This window comes from Bombus pyrosoma, linkage group LG15, assembly GCF_014825855.1.
Source record: "Bombus pyrosoma isolate SC7728 linkage group LG15, ASM1482585v1, whole genome shotgun sequence".
Lineage (NCBI taxonomy): Eukaryota > Metazoa > Arthropoda > Insecta > Hymenoptera > Apidae > Bombus > Bombus pyrosoma.
In genome coordinates this window covers 6,531,406-6,543,006 of record NC_057784.1, presented here as the reverse complement: position 1 = coordinate 6,543,006, position 11,601 = coordinate 6,531,406, and the positions used below count along the sequence as shown (strand labels likewise).

The window sequence follows — 11,601 nt, the reverse complement described above, 5'->3', positions numbered from 1 at the left end:
TTCGTAAAAATTGGGAAGAAGAGTATGTGTCGATTAACGGGACTACAAAGGAGCGGATGGTGCTTACCAAAAACGGGCAGGAGCCTGGGTCAAGTTGTTTGGATGGATACATCTTCTCTCTCTCTCTCTCTCCCTTTTTCTCTACACCTCTTTCTGTACGAGTCTCTCCACTCTTGGTACGTATCTTTTTTTTTTTTTCTTTTTTTCTCGAAATATATATATATGCACGTATGTACACATAACATAATGCATGTACACTCTGCGTATCGTGTTTGCTATACATAGAGATTTGTATGCTGTACGCGGCAATAGGTTGCAATCTATATCGATTGCGAGCAGAAGATTTGCGTGAACGAGGCACGCGACAATCTTAAACATTTTTCTCTTTTAATCGTCGTTTCGTGATTGCAGTAAAAAAGAAAAAGAAAAAAAAAAATGAAAATATAGGCAAAATATCGATGGTCGACCGTGATATTTTCCCATCGATTGTTTTATGCTACTCTCCTTGATCCTTCGAGGATTGGATCCAGACCAAATCGACGAATGAGAAACGAATTTGAGAGACGTTTTTCATACGAGGCAGAGCGACTCTGGTGGAATATTTCTCAGCTTTCGTTCGATGATTGTTACAAGTTGAATTGATCTACGAACCGAGGATAATTGAACAGTGCAAACGACTGGCATTGGTTTGATAATACGTTGCTTTCTTTACCTTTAAATTTCACTCTATGTTTATACGTGAAGTTTTGATAGAAAATTGTGGATCATCAATGACACATCAAAGATATTTCTGGTCCTCCTATTCCATCTTTTTTCCAACTAAATCTCCAACAATATTCATATATCTCACGTTCATCATTAACGACGCACAGTTCACAAAATTAAACTGTTATATGCTTCACCATTAAGAATAATCAAAAATACTCAAATATATCAAAGGATTAAAATATCAATTCTCTAACATATCTGCATATATTCATACATCATCTTTTGCATACGGATCAACGTAACAAGAATATCCAAAAAAAAGAAGCTACGATTACAAATTCATTTTTTATATCTATTTTCTTTTTTCAATGAAAAATCCGCTGTCGCTCGTTCTAAAATTCGACTCTCTTTCGTTTTCACGTCGTTCGATTTGACGCGGATCAGAGGCGCTCGTTCCACGAAACACGAGGCCGGTTTCTAAAAGGAGGTAGCAACAATAAAAGTACAGCAGAAGCCAGAAACGTGGTCGCGCAAAGTACTACAGAATTAGTTTCTTCCAGGGAGTCTGGATCGATGGGAACGTATAAATAACGGTAGAACTCGCGCAGAACAGCGCGATATTTACAGCTAACCATACCTGTGTCACATTTTTCTCATTTTCTGAGAATCAACAATTCGAAAGAGGAATATTCAATACAGAGAATTCATTGTGACAAGACTAATAGTAGCGTTTTAATAATACAATAATAATTGTTACTTGCCGCCGCTACTATATAGTATTATTCAACAAGATAATGATTTATTATTATTCCAAGACAAACTGTTTAAAAATAACTATAGTGCATTGCGAGACCTCGTTCTAAGGAATACCGAGATATTTGATTATCTCTTTTTCTCGTGTGTTCAATTCTCGTCGAAATTGCTCATTTTTCACAAAGTATTTCATCTCTTTTTTTTTTGTATTAAACACGCCTAGCTTTATTTAACAAGGTGAGATACAGGGTAGCTAATGTCTTGTTAAGCACACAAGCTCTGCGACATCGTTTATAAGAGACCAATATACAGTTGAAGACTAAGATTACCTACAAAATCCTGTGTGTGTATACTCTTTGAATCTTGATATATTTCGTCAAACCTCCCTTCTCGTCTTAACGATGAGAAAGAAAAAGAAAAAGATCGCTTTAGTTTCATCGTATTATTTTTCTCTCGTTCACGCTAGTGTCTCTTTCACTCTACCCTATCACACGCACTCTTTCTCACTTTTTCTCACTTGCAGAATCTTCGTCTGGTCGATTTTTCACGGAAATCGCCGCCAACGTGAGAAATCATTATTGTCTCCAAGAGAGAACCAAATATATGTACGTAATATGGGACAAGACTACATATGGGTGTACAGAATGTCAAACGCAATATGAAGTATCGTTTATTATACTACGAGATGCGCGATCGTGTTCACGATTTATTCGATTCAATAATTTCGTTCGATATCTCTTCTCTCAATAACGAGTAATAATAAAACATTTACAACGCTTGACTTTATCGATTTCTAAACTAAAATAATTGCATAATAATCGTTTTGTAAAATAACATTCTGTATATGACGGCGTCACCTTCAATGGTAGCTTTTAAGGGTTAATTATATAAATGAATGAAAATAAACGAAGCTTCACAAATCCAATAAACCGAGAAATAAAAAATTATAAAAAAGCTGGCAAAATCGTAGCACGGAACTTCAAACGATCGTAAGGAACAAAGAATCCGATCTATCGTGACCACGACATCGCGGCAAAAATCGGTGCACGAGCGTTCTACGACTCGTCGATCGTAAATCTACATCCGCTTGATCTATGCAACGTATTTTCTCTCTCTCTCTCTTCCTCTTTCTCTCGCTACGAACTAGAAATTGAGCACACAAACATTGATCTGGGAGCTCGTACGCAGCTGATCGTCATTAAAAATCGACGTCCATTCACCGTGTCTTTACTTCTTTTTCGATCCCCCCTTATCAACCTAACAAAATTGATCGACTCGATTCATATTCCCATCTTGATCGACTCATATTTTATTGAAATATCATCCTTCGTTCGTCGCTATATCTTCGTTCTACATTTTACATTCTTGAGGGACGAGCCAGAAGAAAAGACTGATCGATCCGCGGCGAATGCGACTTTTCTCTTCGATAAAACACGATCTTTTTCATCTATTTTTCATCCTTATGTTTCTGTGTATGCGTGTCTGTGTATGTCAGTGGTGTAAGTGTGAACAGATTGTGTATACGTACCTAAAATGTTAATTAACGCTAATTAATCTGAACTCGCTGAGGGAATCATTACTTTCTTCTCTATCTTCCGTATATCAATATGTACGTGTATATGTATATATATATATATATATTATTTATATATACATACATATGTTAATAATAATATATATATATATATCTATATCTATACATATATAAATGGAGCGTGTTCCTCGTGAATATGATTACGTTTTTGCTTTATTCGTATATAATTATCATCGTTATCGTTACAATAAAACGACCACTATTGTAAATCGATTGATTACCTTGCGTATATTTTATTTCTTTCTCTCTGTCTCTTTCGCTTTTAGCGAGTACAATATGTCTATGCTCACTGCAATCGTTCGAAGAAGCGGCGTTTAAACCTCATGTCGAGGTACCGAATAAGCTCTCTTGTCATTATTCTCTCATTTTGTTCTTTTCTTCTTTTTTTTTTAACTTCTTCTCTTTCTCTCGCACTGTCGCGATAGACCATATTCTATTTCCGGATGAAGTGTCCGGCGTTGATTTCAGTGCACGGTTACATGATTACGGACACAATGCGTATCTGAACACGCCATTACGCTTCGCTTTTTCTCATTTTTCATTTCCTCTCATTCAACTCTCTCACACTCTTCTCTCATGTAGTTACATTCTCTCGTGTAAATGATGTAAAAGACATAATCGAAAAAAAAGAAATAAAAGAAAGGAAGAAAAAAGAAATCATAGTAATATCTAATAAATGTCGCACACGTCGTTCTCAACCTCTTTTTTGTTCCATTATTTATTTTCTTTCTCTACTAAAAATTCCGACACGCACGACATATTTCGCTCTCTCTCTCTCTCTCTCTCTCTGTCTCTCAAAATTGAAAAGTGGTCGGGCTATACAGCTACAAGAAAAAATTACATCAGAATCGCCTAATGCTATTAAGAAGAGCCTTTTATGCCTCCGACATTAATCAATTAATATAATTCATCGTAATTATGTTATATATATGTATACATATATATATATAAAAAAGGCTGTTTCGCGACGGTGCACAAGCGGTCGCGTCCTCCGAGTCGACGTCAACTCGACATCACCGTATGTTATACGATGTATTATGATTTTTTGAAAATCAAATACCGTTATCCAATAAAACAGAACATGTATACGAAATGGGCATAGGAAAGCGTGTTAAAATCGCGCATTTCGCGGAGCAAGTGAAACGGTAAGTTTAAAAGTAAGTCAGATTCGGAGGTCGCGTCGCGCTTAATGTGAAGGCCCGAAGACTTAGCGTCGGATCTCGCCTTTAAACCATCTCTCAACCTTCCCTTTCAAAAAATAGAAATACAAATTGATCGGTACATTCTATATCGTATACAAAAAAAAAAAAAAAAAAAAAAGAAAAAGGATGGAAAAAGGAAAAGAAAAGAAGAAGAAGACTATAATATGTATAAAAAAAAAAAAAATCGACAGAAAAACACGAAGGTCGATGCCGAATTGTTGGACGCAAGTGGCACGGTCGTCGCGCGTCTTACCCTATGAATTTGCATCACGCATCATCATCGCTATCATCGCTGGTAGTCCGTTCTGAAACTATCGTGTTGGTCCGATCCTTAGCCAAGTCTTGATCAGGACTCGCGCTACCCTGGCGTCCGTACGCACTTTTCTCCGATGTAAATCTCGTGTTCCGTGTGTATATGATCGTGGTGGTTGTGATATTGGTGGTAATCGTGGCTGTAATGGTCGTTGTGATGAGTAATGCGTGTATGTGTAACGATCTCCCTGATCTCGCGTCTCTCCTTCGTTTCTTCGTGGTCGGTGGCTCAGTACGGGTTGTACTTGGTGCGCTCGGATTTGAATTTTCCGCTCTCGGTGGGCCCGGGTGCGCCAGGGCTACGTAGCCTCGGCGTGAACTTGTGCGACCGGTGAACGCCGGTTGTCTGGACCGGAAGAGCGGATGCAGCCGCACCAGCAGCGCCACCTAGCAATTCCGTGAGTCCGCCGAGGGCGGTGAGGCTAGATAGGGCGTTGAGGGCGCCTGGCTTGCTTAGCAGCTGAGCCAAGGGAATGGCGCTGGCCAAGGGAGAGGCAGTGGTAGTGGTAGTAGAGGGAGAAGCACTGGCCCCGGATGCCCCGGGAGTGGTACCGCTGCCAGGGGTTTGGGTATTTTGGGCCTCTAGGTTAGCTTTCTGCAGTTCAACACTGGGGAAAAGACACAAAATGTAAAAAGGTCAGGGTGGGAACGTTCCTCTCGTATAAAAACAGTTTTATGTAGTTTTATGTAAGTATATGGCCGCGTGTGTTATGTTTACGTGTGACTACTTTCGTGTTTCACACACACACATATATATATATATACTTATATATATATATATATATATGCGTGTACAGCGGTGCTCGATTAAATTACAATTAAATCGAGGATCAGGTTGCAAACCTCGCGATGCGGGTGACGATTTTGTTTCGCACGGGAGGACTCGAGATTTCTTCGATGAAGTCGAGATGTCTTCCACTTCAAACTACGTTTGTTTGAATAGACTTAGGTTTGAGGGAAAGAATAGACTTAGCAAAAACAAGCGAGGGGACAAACGAGAGATTAATGCAAAAGACACGGTAATTGAGTGGAGTGAATCTGCACGTTTCTTGGGCATAATTTTTCTTATACCAATGGACGTTTAGATAGACTCAAATAGATCATCAAGTGTAGGGAAACTGTCGAACGAATATAGTAAAATGTTTCGGAGAAACGTGATGGGATACCAATCCCAAAACTCTTATTATTTCATAGGAAAGTTTCATTCCAATATACAGGAATATGATCGCTATTTTCACTTATTCCAACTATGTCTATTCGCTGTGTTTGTCGATAGGTTTAATTTACACTCGACAGTTCGAACAGTACAGGGAGTGAGTATAAGCGGATTTTGGGTCGTTTGAATTTAGGCGAAACTCTATTGGAATTTAAGCGAGCACTACTGTACGTGTTTCCTTTTGTCGGACAGTGTTTCGACAAACGATCAGATGAAAAGAAAGAAATATACAGAAAGGAAGAGTCGCAGCGACGTGTACACGAGAAACAGAGGCTAGGAAATGAAAAGAGGTGAATCATGACGATGTGTGAGATATAGTAAAATGAAAATAATAAGACGGGTCCGCTAAAAGAACAGAGTTGTTATATCGATTAAACAGAAATAGATCGAAAGAGTGACAAGGTGGTGTGGACGCTAAGTGTGATGTATGTCAGGCGAGAAAAGAAAGAAAGAAAGAAAGAAAGAAAGAAAAAAGAGAATAGAAAGAAAAGAAAGACTTCGAGTCGCAAGGTTTTCAACAGGCTTCACAGAAAGAGAGAGTTATGCCACAGGTGTGTTCTATGGAGCGTGATACTCTCACGTACACCGGCTACGTGGTTGTTCGTGGGGGGGTGGGGGGGACTTTTCCGTCGTCGGGACGCGTTTTATCGGTCTCGAGACACCGTGCACCGACGAACCATCGGCATCTGTCTGTATCGTTTTTCATCCAACGACATACAGCCGTCACGTTTCGTCGATCGTACACGATGCAGCCTCTAGGAGCACCGAAAATGGCGTCCCAATGCGGAGGATACGCTGCGAGGAGTTGTCGCCATCGAAAAGGACGTTCGACTGCATTCGTTTCGATCACCACAAAAAAATAACAATTTCTCAAAGTTTAATTTCACTTTCGTATCTCGTAAAATTCCTCGACCTCGACATTTTCAAGAAATTTCTTGTCCCTAGTCGACGAACGCGCAACGTCCTTTTTTCCGACGCAGCACAGAGCCATAGTCCGTTGCACATGACACATAAAAACAGGAGAAGTCCTCCGAGTATACAGAGAATACTTGTAAAAAAATAAAAAGAAAAAATAAAAAAAAGAAAAAGAGAGAAAGAGATAGAGAGAGCGAGAAAAGAAAAGCAACAAGCGTTCGAACATCGATCAGCATGTAATGACATCGAATTTGTATGAGTCCTTTCAAAACGGTATCGCATCACGGATACTTTAGCAAAGTGGAATGGAACGTAGCATGGCTCTGTGAATCACTGAAAAGCGGAAATCAAACTAAACGGGGCACAGCACTTGCACTCCGCCGCCTACGGGTATCATCTGTACGGGAACTATGCAGCAGTTTGACCAGTTGCTGCATTTGCTGATCCAGCGAAATCGTTGCCACGATAATTGGCTCGTACGTCACGCGTATACAGGACGAACGGAAAGCGGAATTGAACGCGGCAGAGTGCAGATCTTGGCCGCGGGAATTGTGCTCGGGGGGGGGGGGGATGATAAACACGATACGTAATAATCATGACGACCAAGTGGTTGAGCGGGTATTACAAGAAGTAATAATCGGGATATATGACGAATATATTTTTCGGTCGCTATTCAGATGCAGTAGTATAAAAATATATATGAGTGACAATCTGGAATAAAATATAATATGGATTATAATTCGTAAAAAGGGGGAAGAAATAGAATGTGCAGAAGGTTTGTACGATTCGCGTTTTCAAATCGGCTAAATATATATAGATATACAGGACAATCGTGCTTGGTACTCGTGCTATTTTCGAGATGCGGCAAAAAACTGGGGCTGGTTTGGCGATTGCTCGTTTTCCAGAGCCTTTGAATATGCGCTACGGGGACGCGTTTTCGATCGTTTCGAATCTCGTCGACGACTACGTTAGTACACGTTTCTATATTTATTTTCGTTCGATTTCTTGAAATTTGTGGAAAGAATGGAAAGAGATAACAGTCCCATAGCACGATATTATATATCGAGTATCGTAAGATCTACGTCCGTGCACGTTCGTTATCTTTTGGTAAAACGCTATGATCAGCGGCGAGGAAACGTACAAATTAGAACATAAAGATGCGACTGCGTGACACTCTTGGCGAAGGCGAATTGCAGAAACAAAAATTGAACGATCCATAATACTGATAATTTTAACAAATAAACGATAGTTCAGCAAATGAATTAATAAAGTATAATCTACGATAAATATCGAATTTTCCAATATGATTAACGCTATATTCTGTTCAAAGGAACACGTTTTCTCGTGAACATATTACGTTAGACATAGGGCAAAATCTAAATTGAATTGAATGCAGCATACGGGAAACTTTATCGAATCAAAACAAGCGAATTATAGTTTTCTAAAATCCAGTTTGGATTTCCAAGTTTCGAACCTGTCTTTGCAACCACGTTATTTATTATATACTTAATTATAGATCAATATTCAAGCGATTAATCTAATCGAATTAAAACACCGTATTACTAGTTCATCAAATAAGAACGAACGACGAGCCTTCGCCAAAAGCGAGTTCGACCGAAAAGAAGCTTTGGATCGTCGTAAACCGAACTGGGGTATTTGAAGAAAAAAAAAGATAAAAAAATAAAAAAAAAGGAGCTGTAGTGATGCATAATTGCTTTTTGCAGGACTCTTCGGGAGAAGATCGTCTAATTAAAACGGAACGATATATTGCTGGAATCGTTCGACTACGTGTCGTATATCTGTCATCGTGATTGTATACTATATATATTCTTTTCTTTTTTCAAAATCTTTTTTTTTTTTTTTGCTTGAAAGGACAGCCAGCGACAAATGGGAAACAGATGTTGAGCGGAGTTGTGTCTGCAGGATACTCAGGGTACTGGACCTGGAAAGCAGGACCTGGAAACAAAGGATTAAGATCCTCTTCCGTCGTGGCAGACGAAGATATTGTCTTCCGGCGTCTCCGCGTTGACGGCGATCCCTTGGTTCGCGGTTGCTGCGTCGTCTTCACTGGCTATATAATCTTACTTCACTACGAGAATATCTCACCTGTATACGCTAGAGAGACCGAGGTGGCGGTCCACGACACGCGTTGCACGTCACCACGTACCCCCACATCGAGGGCTCACCTCGTATCTTAACACTCGTGCAACGTATCCATCTCACATAGAAAACTCTCGTTGCTGCACCGCCACCTCTTTCATGTAACACTTTTCTGGCGTCGACGTGCCGGGAAAACGACTCACTTCCCGACTATAACCTGTCAGCTACGATACGCGACAAAAACCATAGCAACAAACCTATACCTGTGCTGCGCGTACTGATTTTTAACGCGAATATAACACAGCGTACACAGAATCTCTGTAAATAGATGGGTAGATCGTGGATCTTTATGCATTTATGGAAAATTCCAAGGAGAACGCGAAATTATCATATATATTAAATTACAAATCACTATAGAAGACGTTGAAACATAACGCATTTTATGCAATTTTCGACGAGCAAGTTATCTATCCATCAAAGTTCCATTTACGTAATCATGCGTTCGCAAAAATACAAATCCGCAGAAACATCCACAACCTAGCGTTGACTAACAATGATGGCGATAGTTTGCAAGGTCGTTGTAGCCAGCTCGTCGCCGCCAGAGGCAACAGTAACAACAGTAATAAACATGATGGGAGGTGTCGCGATGACGGCAATTCGACTATTCCCTTAGTCTCACTTGATCATCTTCAAGACACCAAGGCTAAGAAAGGTAATTACAGAAGGAACGAGTGTAACACAAGAGAGAAAAAAAAAAAAAAGGAAAAGAAGAAAAAAATAGACAGGCGAATCAAAGGGTTTCTCTTTTGTTCTTTTTCTCTTTATGAGGTGTCGACGGGGAAGTTGGGCTTCCATTTTCTCCGTCGTCGAGGGGGATCGTGTAAAAAAAAATTTCTACACCGGCGACATGTACACATAAGTCAAGATCCGATCCAACGATCGTTTCACGTTGGATCCAGAGAAGGAAAGAAACCAGAAAGTTAAAGAGATTCGTTGGGGGTGGGGGTGGGGGGTTGGTGGTGGTGATGTGTCGCGAGATATCGCAATACGTAGCCGGGACGAGTTCGACATGTACCGATAGGAATAATGGAAGAATTCTTAAACAATGTTCTCTCTCTTGGATCGAGAGAAAGTAAACCGATCTCGTCGAGAGAACGTTGCACGATCGATCGGATGCTACGTATCTATTTCATATTGGAACATCCTACGAGTAATACGGATTTTTCGACATTGTAGGTACAAGGAAGCAAGAATTTGTTGCAATTGATTCATCGAGGGCCAAAAATCGTATAAACGTAAATAAAGATTGTTTTGTTTAGGAATATATTAGCACAATGCTAGATACTTTACACGTAGAAGCTCACTGCGTAAATTATACAGGTAAAAGAAGTCTGAAATTGTTTTAAAATAAAGTACTTCTTCAAACGCTCCTTAATAGACTGGTGTCACTGATTACATTGCTAAATTTTCTACGACAGCGACCCATTCTTCGTAAAATTCCTCTTGTTCACAACAAATTCCATTATTCTAAATGCATCTATCGGAAAAGCTGCATTACTTATGGGATTAATCGGGAACAACCATAAAAGATAATGAATATCAAATAACGATCGTCCAACGTTCTTCGTCCTTTTCTTTTTTTTTTTTTTTCGTTTTCTTCTCAAGATGGCAGGCAAGCCAGAGTGATATCTATGCTCCAGTGCCACGGTACTCACCTCATGCTGATGAGATACTGTGCCAGTGCCACAGCGTCCGGATTTCCGGTGATGGTGATCGTACGATCCGTGGCGCCACCCTCCCTCTCCTCGCAGTTGCTGATTCTGATCATAGCGCCGGAGATCTGACGGATCTCAGCGATCTTGGTACCACCCTTGCCGATGATACAGCCGATCAGCTCGTTTGGCACGGTCATCTCGTGCGTCTGATTGTTCGCCGCTGGCTGTTGCCTGTTCGTGTTGCTGGTACGTAGCTGACTACCAGCCAGTGCCGCTAATGCTGCCAAAAAACCAGCAACGTTTTGTATATTTGCAACGTACACATCATTTATTGACTAAGGTTTAAGGCTTGAGATTTAAGGCATTCGTAGCGTAGATTGACTTTTTACGATTCTTACTTCAACTTGCAATTTCTACGAAATCTTCACGATACCTGACACTCAGTGTATTATTTATTAAGCGATTCTATTTTTAAAGCGCCTAGCTTTGTCGAAATGCGAATATTCGTCTTCAAAGTCGATGGTTTTATCACGTGATTCCTATAGCGAGCCGCTGCGAAACTCACTTTCTGATTAATCACGGAAGAACCATTTTTGCCAAGTTGGCAAGAAAATACTATGTCGCGTAGGCTGGAAGAGTCCTTCTCCCTTTTCTTCTTTTCTTTTCTATAAGAAAAATTTAGCCCTCGCCGTAGTTGTGCGATAAAAGTAATGTGAAATACGTAATATGAGTCGCTTCAGCGTTCAAAGTGTAGTATATTATAATGTTATAAGGTTCCTGTTAGTGTGCGCGTGTAGAAAGTACAGACGACCAAGAAATTTCTTCTTAGTGGCAGAATCTCAGACATGCGTGAAGAGTATGACTTTGCAGTCTAAGCGTGTGTTACTTCTGAGAGATATTGTCGTGCTACAAATACCTCAAGTTCTCTAACCGAGTGAAATTGTTAAATGTAAAAACTAGGCTGTATAGATGGAATAATAAATAATGATAATATTATTATAATTTTTATATAATTCTTCTACTGAAGTCCATACGTCGTACGATCACGCGGAGTACTATAATTGTTACGACTATACATGAATCATT

At 39.9% G+C, this 11,601-nt stretch overlaps 1 protein-coding gene across 7 annotated transcripts in view; it reads right to left on the bottom strand.

Moving 5' to 3' along the window:
• The window catches only part of LOC122575859 (poly(rC)-binding protein 3), a 188,371-nt gene that overhangs the window by 22,656 nt on the left and 154,114 nt on the right, over positions 1-11,601 (bottom strand). For 6 of the 7 annotated variants that reach the window (XM_043745341.1, XM_043745340.1, XM_043745345.1 and 3 more), the window contains 2 exons: positions 10,516-10,795; positions 1,658-5,177 (listed from right to left, as the gene is read on the bottom strand). In XM_043745341.1, the coding sequence (XP_043601276.1) occupies positions 4,799-5,177; positions 10,516-10,795 (659 nt within the window). In that variant the 3' untranslated portion in view covers positions 1,658-4,798. Of the gene's footprint in view, positions 1-1,657; positions 5,178-10,515; positions 10,796-11,601 lie in introns of those variants that run through there. The other variant, XM_043745346.1, reaches the window with a different exon arrangement.